The sequence below is a fragment of the Hibiscus syriacus genome, unplaced genomic scaffold (genome assembly GCF_006381635.1).
Source record: "Hibiscus syriacus cultivar Baekdansim isolate YM2019G1 unplaced genomic scaffold, ASM638163v2 tig00110388_pilon, whole genome shotgun sequence".
NCBI lineage: Eukaryota > Viridiplantae > Streptophyta > Magnoliopsida > Malvales > Malvaceae > Hibiscus > Hibiscus syriacus.
Window position 1 is genome coordinate 2331198 of NW_024062718.1, and position 16794 is coordinate 2347991.

The 16794-nt window shown below is 33.5% G+C and overlaps 1 protein-coding gene across 3 annotated transcripts; it reads right to left on the reverse strand.

The window, feature by feature from the left end:
* Positions 1-656: 656 nt before the first annotated feature.
* Positions 657-7031, reverse strand: LOC120122922 (transcription factor TGA1-like). Of its 3 annotated transcripts, XM_039141964.1 has the most exons (9): positions 6885-7031; positions 4992-5224; positions 4825-4899; positions 4144-4203; positions 3977-4054; positions 3813-3879; positions 2186-2457; positions 1582-1809; positions 657-1120 (listed from the first exon to the last, which is right to left on the reverse strand). In XM_039141964.1, exons 2-9 carry the CDS (start codon positions 5148-5150, stop codon positions 968-970), a joined length of 1092 nt encoding a protein of 363 aa, XP_038997895.1. In that variant the 5' UTR covers positions 5151-5224; positions 6885-7031; the 3' UTR covers positions 657-967. The 3 variants fall into 3 exon arrangements, with proteins under 3 accessions (XP_038997895.1, XP_038997893.1, XP_038997894.1); XM_039141962.1 differs by lacking the exon at positions 6885-7031 and having other exon boundaries at positions 4992-5535; XM_039141963.1 differs by lacking the exon at positions 6885-7031 and having other exon boundaries at positions 3813-3876; positions 4992-5534.
* Positions 7032-16794: the final 9763 nt, after the last annotated feature.

Genomic DNA, 16794 nt, shown 5'->3' on the forward strand with positions numbered 1-16794 from the left:
TTTCATTTTTGTTTTTCTTTTTGTAGTAATCTCAGTCTTTGATCAAATCTTCAAAATTGTCCATGTTTGATATTCAGGTTGGCATTGTCTTGGAGTGCAGATTAAAAACCTCTTGCATTTCTAGCTCTAGTTTTAGATTATCTTCTCTGAGTTGCTTCTCGTTATAGGATCAGGGAGTTTGCTCATACAAAGGCTCCAACTTATCTTCTTTACTATGCTAAATGCTAATTAGCTATATATCACATTGAAGATTCTAAAGGTGAAGTAGCTGCAACTGGTGAGCTCAAGCACATCAATGTACCAGTGAAAGAAGCAGAAGATGGACGAGTGTTATGGATCCAAGTCCGGATCGAGTCTCCGAATGAGTAACACAAAATACCTTCCATCCTCCGATAGAATTGGATGTAAGCTTTGATTAATATTACTCGGATTCAGGGTAAGAGCCTGGAGACTGAGAAAACTCTTGGTCATGCACTAGAATGAAAACAAAATATTGTGTTTTTCAGATCGGAAGCATTTTAAGAGCCAACGAATTAATACTAGGTGAAGTTTTATTAACTATGAATGTAACATGTTGACAATTATTCATTGGCCATGTTCATAGTATAGATAGAACACTTCCACAAAATTTACATAGAAATTTCAACTGCAATATATGACTCAAATGTAGAACCTATATATATATATATATATATATATGTATATATACACTTTCAAGATTATATATAATGTACAAAATAGCATACTGAAAATCGTTTTGATCTCAATCTTACCCCATCTCAATCTTACCCCATATAAAATTTACTATTTATATGTTCAACATCTCAGACCCCAGGATAAGCTGCTTCAAAAAATTGTGGGCTGCATAAATTGATGTTGCTTATCTTTATGATGGCATTTACCAAACGCCATCTCTGCCAGAAGGCCGGTTCTTGCAGTGCTCATCTAAACGTTTTCTACCGTAAGGCTAGGCCGGTTCACGAGGACGGTTAGCCCAAACTGTACTCAAAGCTTGAAGACGTTGGATGTATTCTCCCAAAGCAAGCAAGCCTCTAGCTGCCTGTCGAGTAGTTAGGATGTAAGACATCTGCTGTAGTGTTTCTTTCCGTAGGTGGTCGGCCTGCATATAGAAAAATATCAGACGTTAGTTGGAACTTTGAAACATCACCCAGATTTCCTGTTTCTCGTATCTAAAACATCAATAAGTAGACTGAATTCAAAAAATTCCCCTAAACAGGATTCTAGTAAACAAGATATATATTATTCGAACTCTAGTTTTTTTTTAAAGTATTTATATATGACATCTATTAACAAAACATACCCCAAGTCAAGGTGACATGGAATAGGACAATGTTGTGCTTATATTGGATGATTTAAAACCGTTAAATTTTTCTGTTTTCATATTCAGAGGATTGTACATTCATACTTCCGTACACATATCTTAGAATTGTCATACCCACGTAGTGTTAGTTACAGGTATAATAACAATGATGATAAGAGCAAATGGTAGAAGAAAAAAACTAAAATAGTGTTAAATTCTTGAATTAAACCATTGAGACCGCAGGATGATTGTATCATTACCTGGTTCACAAAGTTGACGAGAGCTTCTAACTTCTCCATTGCTATAGCCACTTGAGGAAGGTAAGTACCTTGACCCATTTGACCAGATGCTAAAGTTGCAGACACAGTTTCCTGGAGTTTCTCCATGCCTTGCGAAAGGGCATCTTCAGCTTGCTGACATGATTGTTTCAAGTTACAAACTTCCAAAATTTGGTGGTCTGTCAAGGGGTCTATTTGAGGCACTAGCACCTGTAATCAAAAAATAATCACACAAAAAAAAAAAATTGGTTCCACACTTGGCAATAGAGCTTGGACCAGAATTTCGATGGAAAACACAAGAAACTATGCCCTTCAAGCAACATGGATATAAGATATGATCCTTCAAATACATTAAATTTTTTAAAAGAATCAAACATACTCATCGGACAAATTCTTGTACCCAATACTCACATCCGAGTTTGAGTAACATAGGTTAAAGTAGCATTGATTGTGCTGTAACCATGTGGGTGAAAAGACCAAGCGGAAAGAATTTGCGGTTAGATAATGTGCTATAGGTTCTCTTCCCCTCAAAAGACCTATAACAGGAATCACCTTGAGAAGTTAATTAAACTAAATAATGCGTCACCTTAAGAAGTTCAGAAGGCCGAAACCCTCCAATCCATGAGAAAAATCGCTCTGCTGACGTTTTCCACGTACCAGACATCACATAGAAAACATCAGCCTTAGCAACGCCTGATTTCATGCGGAACAGTTCCAAATAGTGGCTCATGCCACTTTCCACAAGTATGCGAAGCTCTATATCACTTGTCTGGGCGTTCAAAGCACTCCTGAGTTCACATATTAGTTTATTTTGTTCTTCCATCCAACGTTCGTATCCCATCTCAAATGCAGCAATCCCTGCAGAATCCTCAGATGGGCTAATCATTGAATAACATTAAAGAACTTAATCAACTTGGAACAAGAAGCAATGGTGCCAAAGGGAATTATTACAGAAAGATAGCATTTAACACATCAGATGCAATGGAACTTCATATAATACCAAAATATTTTAAAGGTGGCCAAACAATTACAGACCAGCTGACAATATCGAAGACATTAAAATGCCTTTATAGCACATAAATAAAGAATGTAGCTTGGTTCCAATCAAAAGAGTGAAGCTTATGATAGTTTATTCATACAATAAGATGTATGATCTTAAAGAATACATGAAAGGAGACGAAAAAATAACTCCTAAAAGAAGTTTAAGGTCTTTAATAAACATGTAATTTCTCCAGGAAAACTTGTAATATCAAATGAAAAACGTTTAATCTGTTTTCTTTTAACTTGTGAGGAAATCAAGTCAGCTGCAAATTGAGAAAAAGTTAAATTCATGTTTCTTATATGACAAGAAATGCTCGGTCATGTCGTTTCGTTTTAAGTGTTATTCCACAGGTTTCACTAACATTGTAGAGGGTTTAATACTTTGGGGTGCATAAACTGGTTCTCATATAAAACTAGCCGATTATTTTTCTATGGAGTACCCGGTCCAACTCATATCTGGACATTGGTATGTGGATATAGCTCTCCTAGAACCCTCCAAGTACATGCAAAATCTTTTAAAACAATTAAACATACCAGAGTCCAACATTCACATCCAAATTCGAGTAACGTAGAAGAATGGAGGTCAGGAGGTGCCTATAGAATCTATGAGAATCAATCATGCATACAATTTCGGAAACTTTGAAGAACTCTCCTAGGGACCTCCAAATACATTGAAAATCTTCTAAGAAAATTGAACATGCTGTATTCGATGCTTGCATCCTACTCCAAGTAGCTTAGAAAAATTGAGGAGCAGATGGAATCTATGAGCATCAATCATTCATTCACTTCGGAGAAAATGTAATGCTCCTTTATTTCTATGATGGGTAATATAACAATGTAGACCTAGAGATCCAAAAGCCGTAACTATTCACTAGCCAGCATGTTTGTATATTAAAAATTTCATGACTAATTTAATCAGCATGGAGTTATCGGTCATTTGGCTCACTGAATGTAATCGGCTGAAAATTGTATATCAAAATATATACGTCTCATAGAAGTAGAAATAACTAATAAGGCAAGGCTTGCAAGATCAGGTTACAAGCATTAATGCATTCTGAAATGTCAAATAACAAAACAACTGAAATATCGTATAAAACTTCAACAAGAAAAAGAAACATTTTAGAACGTAAGATCAAAAGTAGTGATAAATGAAAGTATTTAAACAAACAAACCTGTGTTTACTGCACCAGAAATTCCAAGATGACCAACTTCTAATGCGCCACCAGCATAAAGACCCTGCTGTAAAAGTTTTATTTCTCAAGTAGCTTTAAAGAGTTCGAAAATGACAAAAACAAATACAAAATGAAAATAGATATGAAAGTAATCTTCTTCAAACCTGTTGCCTTGCTCGTTCAAGCTCTTGCTCCAATTGAATCAACTTTAAGCGACTATTTTCTAATTGTTGAACATATGTCTGAAAGACAATGCTAAATCAAGTCATTACAAAAGATTGAATGTTGCCTTCTGGTCACCTGTTACAGTGCAAATCCATATCCAACTTACCTTTTTCCGCAAACGACTTTTACGAGCAGCCTCACGGTTTTGTGCAAGACGTCTTTGTATCTATAGATATTAAAGGTAAAATGCACAAAGCAGATTAGCTCTATTTAAGGTAAAATGCTCAAACTGCTTTGAGAATTTCATTTAAATTAGATTTGTCGAGATAATCCGCATTCCTGGGTCATCAATGACATGACTAGAAACTAACAAAAGAGAATGCAAACAGTAGAAAAATACAAAAAAAATCTGAAAATAGTGCCATTAACATGCATGAAATATCGGGGGGAGGGGGGGAACACCACAATCGCATTTCCAAGACATCTTAAGAAGAATATTAAAAACTTTCACACATTTCAGAACAGTATATATCTTCAAAAGGAATACCTTCTTTGTTTGCAAGAAAAAGAATGTGCCAAGGAGAGCTTCTTTTTCAAAAGGAATGCAACCTAGAAATTTAGAACTGAAAGCAATACCTTCTTTTTCAAATTTGAAGTAGAGCTTTTCGGCAACCTAGAAATTTAGAACTGAAAGCAATACCTTCTTTTTCAAATTTGAAGGAAAGCTTTTCAACAAACCAGTAGATAAAGTCTATCCAATATCATACAGTATGATCCAGACCATATTTATGTCCATTAATATTAGAAAAGAAATAAATAATCATCACCGCATACAATTGACAGGTACCTTATCCAAAGGTTTACTTGCGTCTTGGTCATACTTGCCAGAAGGTGCCAGCAATTCATGTGAAGTAGTCTCAGACTGAAAAATACGAATCAAAATGTTACATGTCTCCAAAATAGTATATAAGTGATTTGGTATTGAGCAAAGAACAATATTTTCCTAATTTGCACCTCGTTTTCTAGCTTATTAGCCACATCGACAATCATTGATGGAGATATATTTGGACTGTCAATACTCTTGAAATTTTCTCCCCACATGCCAATCTGGTGGATAGGTTCATAGGTACCCATAGTTCTTGAAGGCACAAACTGGGTGGACGGGAAGTCCATACTTCTTGAACTGATAATAGAGGCGGCTTTTGTACAAGTTAAATTGATATTGTAGGCATTTGAGAGCTTAAAGTCTGGAAGGAAACAGTACATCGAAATGTATAAGCTTGAGGAGAAGAACAACATGAACAAGCAACAAAGAACATAATTATAAAAGCTAAACATGATATGGCTAGAATGAAAACATCAAAGAGAGTATAACCAGCCTCGGTTACCACTTCAACGACGCCACCAAAGTTTAGTTAAAGAATTCAACAAACATCTTATAAAGAAAGAAAGAAAAAACAGTAAATTCCTTACTCCTATCACTCAAACAAGCATGGCATTAGTACAAGAGTAAACAAAAGAAATGCATTTCTTAACTGTGAGAACAAAAGGGAAAGAAGTAAACACTACCGACAAATAGAAAGAAAAGAATCGCCCTAATCTAAACTTTGATTTTCAGTTTCATCTTCAACTCAAAAGAATCATTCACTAGCTGCTATACAAGTATAACAGCTTGAACAATCACGACCCTGGTACTTCTGCAAGCTCATGTAATATTTTCTTCTTTCTGTCTTACCCCTTTCCGTTAGTTTTGCCATCATGAAGTTAAAGTTCCCTCTATTCCTGACAGTATAGAAGCTTAGCAGTTAACAAAGATAAGTCTATGCTGCATAGTAGCACCGGCAACAGTGGTGAATGCACTGCACGGTGGTCGTAGATTATAGTAAATAGTTAGTAAAGCATCAAGCATGAACCATCACATCTTTTTATGCTTCCCCAACCCATTTACGATCCCACTAAAAAGCAATCAATTACGCAGAATCAACTTGAATTTAGTTCTTTCTCCTCTACACAGATTATTTGAGTCCAAGTGTAAGAAAATATCGAAAACCAATTATGATTCTCCTCTATCCACCTCATGTCTTAAGATGTAAACTATTGCCATTATTGGAGCTTACTGTTAACTTGTCTCTAGTGTTCATGGTGGACCTATTCTTAGTCCTAAAATTCTCCATTGCCATCAAAACTAGCAAAGATTTTCTTCCACAGGAACTTTCCTATTATGCACAAAACAAAACTTGCAGGAGAAAAAAAACAGTTTATTCTGCTTCAGAATTAGATAGGATGGCACTGAAAACAATTCCAAATCTAATGAAATCGCCACAGCTTGAATAAAACAGAGAAGTAAAATTCAAAGAAAACCCTAAATAAATAAATAAGTTATGCATATGCATATGAAAACGAATATGGTAAAGAGGATTTTCGGAACATATATTTGAGACATTCAATCACTCCAGAAAGTCAAATATGAAAGAGGAAATCATTAACTCTAATAGCCAATATTTCATCCTATATAGATAAAAGAGATCAAAAGATGCATGACCAACAATTACATGCTTAAACCCAGAAAGCTTAAACCCAGAAATAATCAAATTAGCCCAAAAAGGCTCCCCAGCAACTTGTTTCACTGAAGAATTCTATTTTCTTATCCCAAAAATTAAAATTAAGTTAAAAAACAATACTTTTCTTAATTTCCATCTTATAGAAAAACTAAAATAGGATAGCAAAACTCAAATTAAACCGAAAAATTCATTACTTGAGAGGGAAAAAAAACTTTGTTTAAACAATTTAACCAGCTTTTAAATATCATGTCTTCCTGATGGTTTTCTCCCCAGCTTTCCGGGAAACCAAACACCCACAAAAAATTTTCAAAAAAGAGAGAAGAAACAGAAAGAAAAAAAAACCAACCTTCTTCGTTTAAAGGGTCGTTAGAACAAGTTTCCCGCTAAAATTATAGGACCAAAAACAGCAAAAAAAAATGTTGAAAATTTAACAAACAATGACTTCTTCTTCTTCTTCTTCTATCCGAAATCGCCCACATTATTCATATCATCAGTCCCAGTGAGAACACCACACCTTAATACACCCCATTCACTGTTCCGCAATATTTTTCCTTTTTTTTTTTTTTTTTTGCAACAAATACTTTGTATTTTTTCGTATAATTTTTATTTTTTTAATTATCACCTTTGTATTTTTGTCTTCGTGTTATCGTGATCTACACTCTACACTGACTCGACAGCATTTGCCATTAAACAAATTTATTTATTTATTAACTATTACCTATTTTATAAAAGAAATGCTATCTTTCCATTATAGCTAATGTGCGCATCAGGTGGCGTCTTACCCTACGCACCATTTCCTCTTAACCTACTCGCACCCCCCTTGCTTGCCTTGATAGCTCAGCCATTTTTCTGAAGGAATTCCTTTTTTTTCTCTTTTTGTCTTTAATGAGAAAGTTGATATACTTATCAAATAGGCGAGTGATATTTAAGCGCTTTTTAAGAGCGTGGGTGAGGATGTGGACAAAGATGGAGAATGAGAAAGGCGAATAACTGTGCTTCGCGGGAGAAGGAGTTGACGCGTGAGTTAAACCAGCTATCGAGGCGCGTCGAAAGGGATTTTAAACTTTCTATGGTTTGTTTTGATGTGATGTTTTTGCTAGTGGCATGGTAATGGCTATTCCATGGAGAAATTCGGGGGTAGGGTAGCAAAAAGAATATTGGGGTTTATTTGGAATACAGAGATTCTATAAGGGTATAAAATGAAATTTTTAAAAGTTATCATTTTCTTTATTTAGAGAATTTTTTTTTGATTAAACTAAAAGTTATTATATTTTTAAGATAGATGTCAGGATTCATATCTGGTGAAACAATATAAATATTTTTATCCATTCGATCAATCATGATCTGAAAAGAAGTTGAATCTTGTTCAAAGAATTAAAAAAAATCTGTGTTGATAGCCTAATCAAACCTCATTAACCTCTCTTTTAGTTTTTTTAATTATTAATTAATTTAAGGTTTAAGATGATAATAATTTTTAATTTTTTTAAAAAATAATCATTTAATTAAAATATTTAAGGTAAAATGACATTCTATTTGTATTACGCTAAGTTTTTTTATTGATATGGTAATTATAAGATAATATTTGTTAAAAACACCCTCAATCATTTGATTATGAATATTTAAATACTCTTACAATCGATTTGAAATATCTAAAAATAACAATCATCTTTTTCTAAGATCGTTTGATTCGTGAAATGTTTCCTTTTAATCTTTGTTATTATGATATTTTTTATAATTTAATATATTTACTGTTTTTATTTGAACTCAATCGTATTGTTGATTAATTTAAAAAAATTGAAGACTTTATAAGGAAGTGATTCTTAACAAAATAAATATTTTTTTCATCTGAGTTGACGAATCAAACGCTTGAATTTAGCGACCAGCAAGCACCATTTTTTTATGTCATATCGAAGAAAGTTGGTAACATTTTTAGATGAGGAGGATTTGGAATCAGAATGTTGTCTATTTCAAATAAAAAAAAGCATGCAAGTAGGACAAGAGCTTCGTCTTCCATTATACAAACTTTCTATTGGAAAAGCAACGTCATTTTCTTTGGCTTCATAAAACATATAAATTACTTTCTAAAAACATTTCTATTTTAGTACCTAAATTATTTTTGTTTTATTTTGGTTATTCAATTTTTTTTATTTTAAAATCATACCTAACATTTCGTTTTAATTTTATTTTAGTCGCTCGCAGTTAAAAAATTAACTGTGATACTAACATGTCATCATAACGTAATGTCATGTAGTCGTTGATTTTTTTTAAATGCCACATCAAAAATTCTATTTAATTTTTAACGACGGGTTATCAAAATAAAACGTTAGATATAATTCTGAAATTAAAAATAATTAAATTATCAAAATAGAACAAAAATGATAATTGAAGCATTAAACGTGTAGTTTACTGTTTATATTTATACTAATGATGTGTTCTTCATTTATCTTTTATTTTAAATGAGAAAGTTTCAACCTTTTATCTAATAAAAAAATTAAATATAATCTGAATTATAGTAAACATGAAATCGAACATAGATATGAAGTAAATAATAATAAATATATTAATTTAAAGTATTATTTTTGTCAATTAAAAAAATTAAACTCTTATTTTATGGTGAACACTTTCTTTGCTTGCTCTTCCGGCTTCAACACCAGGTCATTTCCCTCTTAGTTTTTTCTTTCTCCTACCTATTGACAACTTTCCTTTCTTCTTTGGTGATTCCTGAGGCATAGATCAGATTTTCTCTATTTTCTTTCTTCGTTTCTATTTGATTAGCGTTGTTAGCTATCAATTATTAACAATAGTTGAAGGATTTCTCTTGCGGATCTCTTTCAGTTTTGTTTCTGGTAAATTCAACTTTCTTTGTTTGTTACAGATCTAGTTGGATTTGACTAATTTCTTTCGTTCATTACTTTCTGTGACATTGTTTGGACTAGATCTGGCTTTTCCAACTGTAATTTTAAAATATCTCTGTATCGGCTTTTTCACAAAGAGGTGGTAAAGCTGAGCTCTGGTAAAATCAATTCAACTTATTCAGTTTCTAAATTTGGGATTTATTTCATAATCATTTCCGTTGCTGGTTTTTTTTAAAGTTAATTTTGATTTATAATTGAATTGCTCAACGAGTTTTCTTTCTAATCTCAGTGTTTGATTTTATTTTCTTGCATGTGTTTTATATGTTTTACTGGGCTTTTTTTTGTTTCAAGATTTGGGTTACTTCTATTTTTACATTTGCTCAACTTTTGAATTGATTTCATTACTCTTATATTTCGCGTTACAATTTTAATCCTTTTTTGCTTATCTCGGATATTTATTGAACATTTTAAATTATATTTTCTAGATATTGGCCTATAGTTAAATAAGATAGTATTAATTTATCTTAAAATCCTATTAAGTAACCAACTAAGATTTTTAGTACTCCTCAATTCTCCAGCGTTTTATTAGTGCATCTTCTGTCTTATTTGGATTCTTTTTTCATAGTTCCTCATAGCTTCGGTTATAGATGATTACTTGAGGTCATGTCCTTTTAGATCCCATGGGGCATATAGGAGGAGGGCTCGACAGAGTGGTGACAAGGAGACTAGACTAAGAGTTTGCTCGTTGAATGTAGGCACATTAAATGCTAGGCTGCTGGAGCTGACCGACGTACTTAATAATAGAAAAATAGATTTTGCATGTATTCAGGAGACTAGGTGGAAAGGGTCTCGCGCCAGAGAGTGTAATGGGTACAAGTTGTGGTATTCAGGCATAGATAACGCTAGAAATGGGGTGGGTATCTTGGCATCCTCTAGGCTCAAGGAAAATGTAGTTGAAGTTTGCAGATAGCGGGATAGGATCATGATGATTAAGGTTATTATAGAAGAGGAAGTAGTGAATGTCCTTTCAGTGTACGCCCCACACGTTGGCCTAAGGGAGGGGGAGAAACGTTGCTTCTGGGATCAGTTAGATGATATACTTAGGAGCATTCTGGAGGACCAAAGAGTTTTCATAGGGGGAGACTTCAATGGCCATATAGGCAGTGCAACCGACGGGTATGACGGTGTTCATGGGGGTTTCGGTTATAGTAGCAGGAACGATGAGGGGCGTATGTTGCTTGATTTTGCTACTGCTCACGATTTGGTGATCACTAACTCCTTCTTTAATAAGAGAGATGCGAACTTGATTATGTTTCATAGCGGGGGACATTGTACCCAAATCGACTACATCTTGGTTAGAAATGGGGAACGATGGGCTTGCATTGACTGTAAGGTGTTCCCTGAAGAGGCATGTGCATCACAACACAAATTGTTGGTTTTGGTGTTCCGCGTACCCCACGGGCGGAGCACTCATAGGAGGGCTAAACTTGGTAAACCTAGGATCATCTGGAAGAACTTACATGGAGCGACAACTGATGACTTTAGGAGTAAGGTTTTGTCTAATATAGGTTTTGAAACTACAAACTCAAATAATACAGATATGTTATGGAAAAATATGGCAAATTCCATCAGAGAGGTGGGCAAAAACACCCTTGGGTTGTTGACGGGGAAGGCCAAGTAACATAAAGAATCGTGGTGGTGGAACGACGAAGTCCAAACTAAGGTGAAGACAAAACGAACTTGCTTCAAGGAGTTTCTACAATGCAATGACGACGAAGAAAGGTCGAGAGCTAAACAAAGATACCAGGAGGCAAAGCGGGAAGCCAAGAAAACGGTAGCTAAAGCAAAGGATAAGGCATACGAGGAAATGTACAAGAGATTAGACACCAATGAAGGACAAAATGGAATCTTCAGACTTGCAAAATCTAGGGAGATTAGGAAAAAGGATCTAGGTAACATTAGGTTTATTAAGGACAACAATGGTGTTCTTTTAGCGAAAGATCACGATATTAAGAGGGTTTGGGGTAGTTACTTCTTTGGCTTATTTAATGACGGTGCCTCTCCATGTAGAGATAGTATCGTTGATGGGTCAGCCGACTATCATACTACGGCCAATGACTGCCCTACAAGTAGGATTGGGTTTGAGGAAGTCAAAATGGCTCTTAGAAAGATGGGAAGGGACAAAACTGTCGGTCCTGATCAAATTCCTATCACTGTGTGGTTGGCCCTAGGAGAAGAGGGAGTTAAGTGGTTGACCAACATCTTTAATATTATTTTAGAGACTGTCAAGATGCCAGAGGAGTGGAGAGAGTCTACGGTGATACCAATCTATAAAAATAAAGGAGATCCCCAACGTTGTGGTAACTACAGAGGTATTAAACTACTCAGCCATACCATGAAGCTATGGGAAAGGGTGATAGAGGATAGGTTGAGACAAGTTACTAGGGTTTCGGAAAACCAATTTGGCTTTATGCCATGCAGGTCTACCACGGAGGCGATTCATCTACTTCGACGGCTTATGGAGAAATATAGGGAAAAGTCTAGAGATCTTCACATGGCGTTCATTGACCTTGAGAAGGCTTATGATAGCGTTCCCCGCGATACGATCTGGAAGACTTTGGAAACGAGACGGATCTCAACTGCTTATATCCGGGCAATTCGTGATATGTACTGTAGATCTACTACTTACGTCAGGACTACAGTTGGCGACACCGAGGCTTTCCCGGTGGAAATCGGACTCCACCAGGGGTCGGCTCTTAGCCCTTACATCTTCGCCTTGATTATGGACGACATTTATTGTGCGACACCAAACGGTGTACCATGGTGTATGCTTTTCGCTGATGACATTGTCCTAGTTGTTGAAACAAAATCTGAGTTGAATAGTAGACTGGCTACCTGGAAGACTGCTTTGGAAGAAAAAGGTTTAAGGATCAATATTGAAAAGACAGAGTATTTATGTTCAAACTTCAATGGGAACCAAAACGATGAAGATGTGGAAGTATGCATAGAAGGACACGTTCTCCCCTCAAAGGATTGTTTCAAGTACCTAGGGTCTATGATACATAAAGATGGGGGTGTAGATGATGACGTTACACACCGTATAAAGGCGGGATGGCTAAAGTGGAGGGCCGCTACTGGAGTTTTGTCTGACAAGAAGCTGCCTCTAAAACTTAAGGGAAAATTTTATAGAATGGCAATAAGACCAGCGCTGTTGTATGGATCAGAATGTTGGGCAACCAAGAAGGATCACGTAAGGAGGATAGAGGCCGCAGAAATGAGAATGCTTCGATGGACATGTGGTAGGACTCTGTGGGATATGACGACAAACTCTGCTATTAGGATGTCCTTGGGGGTGGTGTCTGTTTCCAAAAAATTGAGGGAGGGAAGACTACGGTGGTTTGGGCATGTCCTTAGGCGACTACCGTCGGATGCGGTCAGGAGGGTAGAGTCGATTACAGTCGACGGTGCCAGAAGGAAAGGTCGACCAAGGCGGAAGTGGGAAGACTGCTTGAGATCTGATTTGATGGATTTAGCCCTTACCGAAGACATGACCTCTGATAGGAAAATATGGAGGCTAAAAACTAGGGTAGTCGAGTAATGTGGGTCACATCTATAGGGTGTATCATCTCTGTCTTCTTTTAATGCCTTTGTAGTAATTTCCATGACTTCTACTTTTTATACGTTTCTGTTATTGGTATTTATGAAGGATTAGAACTGGGCTTGATATCGTTGACTTCTGTGTATCATTCGCTTCATGTTTCCTCTTTTAAATTTAGCTGGGTCTTATGTTTCTGTCTATATGCAGAGATTCTTTCGCAGGGATTATTTTGCAGGGATTAATTCTCATTACAGACGCACATATGATTTTAATGACTGCATATGAATACTGTTTAGCTATGTATTTATGTATTTATTTATACATGCATTGCATTTTATCTATATTTTTAATTTTCTGACTGCCGGAGGTCTTTCTCGGAAGCTACTCTCAATCTGGCGTTGGGGGCAGCCTACTACCCTACCTCCCCCTTACCCCATACATATGAGAATTGGGTTTTGTTGTTGTTGTTGTTGTTTAAATTCATATGCAACAAATTAAAAAATCAATTATACAAATTTACTTTTTTACAACAACTAAATTAGTATCTTCTTAATTAAAGGAGAAAGGTTAAATTATCATTTTTTTTAAAAGAGGTTGATGAGATTCATGATTAAAAAAATGTTTTTTTTTTAAAGAGTGCGTTTTGTATGATATTGCTAAAGCCACGTACAAAATCAGACTATGGGAAGGGCCTCATTATGATTAAAAAAAGGTTAAATAGACAAGTTGTAGTATTGTGGCATTATCTCATATTAAAAAGAAAAATCTTTTTTTATGTTTTGATGTAGATGTTTAATAAAACTATTTCATTAATTAATTGAATCGTTATTTGAAATTATAAAATACAATCGTGTGCAGCATTAAAAGATTTGATTGAAGCAATTATTATTTAATAGACATATCAAATTTGATAAAATTAGTCCTATTAAACAAATAACCAAGAAAATATTTGTAATTGAAACCAATAAAATACGCGTATTGTAAGGAGTGGACGGTAATGATTTCTGTAAAGCAGCAAGATGGTTGGGTGGTACTTCAAGCAATCCAGTGCACTCCGTGCCTCTTTTTTCTTTCTTCAAAATATGAACTAATGTTTGATTGAGTTAAGTCGATTAAAAAAATTTAAATTATTTGAATTGATCAATCTTATTTTATATGTTAAATTTAATTTGAATATTTTTTAATCAGGTTAAGTTAAATTTTTGAGTCTCTGTTTAAATTTAATTATAAATATTTATAATAATATTTTTTTCATACTTAAATGATTGTTTATAATCATATACAATACATATATGTTTATTCATATTTTTATATGCGATATACATATATCATACAGAATCGATGGACTCGACCTAAACTTGAAAACTAATATACTAATTATTAAAAATTTTGAGTTATTCAAGTTATTTTTAAAGAAATATTTTAAAACTCGATTTGATCTTGAATTTTTTTAATTAAGTTTATAAAATTACAATTTGAAGTCAAATTGAATCGTATTATCTTAAATAAAAAAATCAATTTTCCGAGTTAAATCGAATTTTAATAAGCCGTCTCTCAAATCGCAGTGTTTGGTTTGTTCCTCACTACATTTTACTTTATTTGTTTCCCTCTTTTTTCAATTGATTAATTCTTTCAATAATGTGACGCAATTACACCTACACGCTTCCCGCTGGTAAAAATATTCCTTCGAAATAACAAAATTAGTATTGATCATCTAATCATAACAATAAATAAATAAAATTAAAGATATTATTATTATATCGTAGTAAAAATTACTACTTTAAAAGTATTTTCGTTCGAACTAATACAATTTTTATAATTAATAAATCCTAACATATTTTATGATACTTATCAAGTTGATATCATTATCAAAAGTCAATAAGTATAGAATTAATTAAAAAATTAACTTTAAATAATAATAAATATTATTATGATTGGTAATTTTATAACTATATATATTTTTATATAAAACACTCTATATCACTTGTACGGTAATTATAACAATGTAAATACTTGAGCATATGTTAGCTGATTTAAGCAGGGTTGTGTAGGACGCAAAGGTGAGCTTATCATATAGCTTTTGCACTGAAGGCGAGAAAGAGGTAACCTGGAAACCATCTGTCGTCAAACTGTTTGAAAAGGCAAAGTACAAATCCATGATATGGCATAATATAAAGGTAAAATTAGCTGACTCTTATTTTCATATGTAATGGGGTAAGGGGAAGGTAATATGGTAGACTGTACCCAACGCCAGGTTGAGATCAGTTTTCGTGAGAGACCTTCAAATTATGAAATACCCTCCGTGGGACTCGATCCCACAATCTCAAAGTTAAAAACATTACGCTCTACCAACTGAATTGGATGATCATTTCGTATAATATAAAGGTAATTAACCACAAATCCGAACTTGTCCACATTAGCTGTAAAGTTGTAGTTTATGCAGTGCAGTTTGTTTTCTAAATGGTTTGGTGTTCTCCGAGTACGTTTCCCTTTTATTTTATTTTTTTGTGCTTTTTCTTTCTGCAATCAACTATGAACAAACTATAAGAAAACAAAAGTTATTTTCTTTTTCCTATACACTGATTTTTATCTGAAAAAGACACAAGTTGAAGACCCAAAGACAATTCACAATTGGGTTTATCTGTAATTGTTTCACAAAAAATGACGATTTAAATATATTTTTATTAATAAAAAGTTAGATTTTTATTAAACAAAAAGGCAATGCACATAGTTAAACGCAACATTATTCTTACATAAAAATTAAAAGCACCTGAAAAAATAAAACGAAAGCAATCCTTTTAATATATTAATATCTGCTTGGAGATTGAGAAAAATAACTTGAGAGATTACTATGTAGATGACTCTGAATGTATCGATAAGTTGTCGCAAAAAAAAAATTAATTATACGAGATCATCAACCTTTCATAATCAAAATGTGTACCGTGATAAATGCAACACGAAACGTTAAACTACTATAACAATAAATAAAATTGAACCATAAAATTAAACGAACAACTGAATCATAAATAAGAATAAAAATTAAATATTTTAAAAATATAAAAAAAAAAACAAAACAGAAAAATATTTATTTAAATCTAAAAAAAACAATGACACTAACCGCTTCCTAAAACGATATTTCAAGGGGAAAAAAAATTAAAGAACCACTTTAAAAATTTTATCATTTACAAAGTAAAATATAAATTCATTAACTTTATATATTTAATATAAATTAAATTAGTTTTATATACTAATATAATTTTTTATATCATTTAGATTTTAACAATTCGATTATCATTTTTTATATTTTAGTTTTTATTAGTATTTTATATTTTAGTTAAAATTAAAAAAATATTTTATAGTTGCCCTCCCGGTTCCATGCTTTCGTCCCGATTAATCCGGATCGATCTACATCGCACACCTGACTTTGGTGTATAAGTCTCCCAACAATAAGAATTTTCTATATACATAAGACCTCAAACTCGAAACTTATTTAAACGATATAATTCTACTTGGAACCAACCTCATTAGTTAAATTAAAAATATTTTAACGAAGAAACAATTCTCTATTTTATGATAAGTAAATCAATTTCAAGAAGATCATAAGACCTCTTCCAAACATTGTTGGGCCACATAGTCAGGTCCATGGAAACATTACAGTACCCAGGGCATGTTTGTCAACTACAGAAAAGTGAACGCGGAAAGAAATATCCAAAATTTGTAAAATGTTTATATTTCTATATTATTTTTTTACAAAGGGAAAAGAGTATAAACAAACTGTATAATGTAAAATAATAGTAGGAAAG

Bases quoted from the DNA above. Each gene is read 5' to 3' on its own strand.
- LOC120122922 (XM_039141962.1), bottom strand. From the start codon at position 5,315: ATGTTTAGCTTTTATAATTATGTTCTTTGTTGCTTGTTCATGTTGTTC. The intron at 2,458-3,812 runs GTTTGTTTGTTT...AGGATTCTGCAG, and splicing joins TTCTGGTGCAGTAAACACAG to GGATTGCTGCATTTGAGATG. The intron at 1,810-2,185 runs GTGACGCATTAT...TTTTGATTACAG, and splicing joins GGCCTTCTGAACTTCTTAAG to GTGCTAGTGCCTCAAATAGA.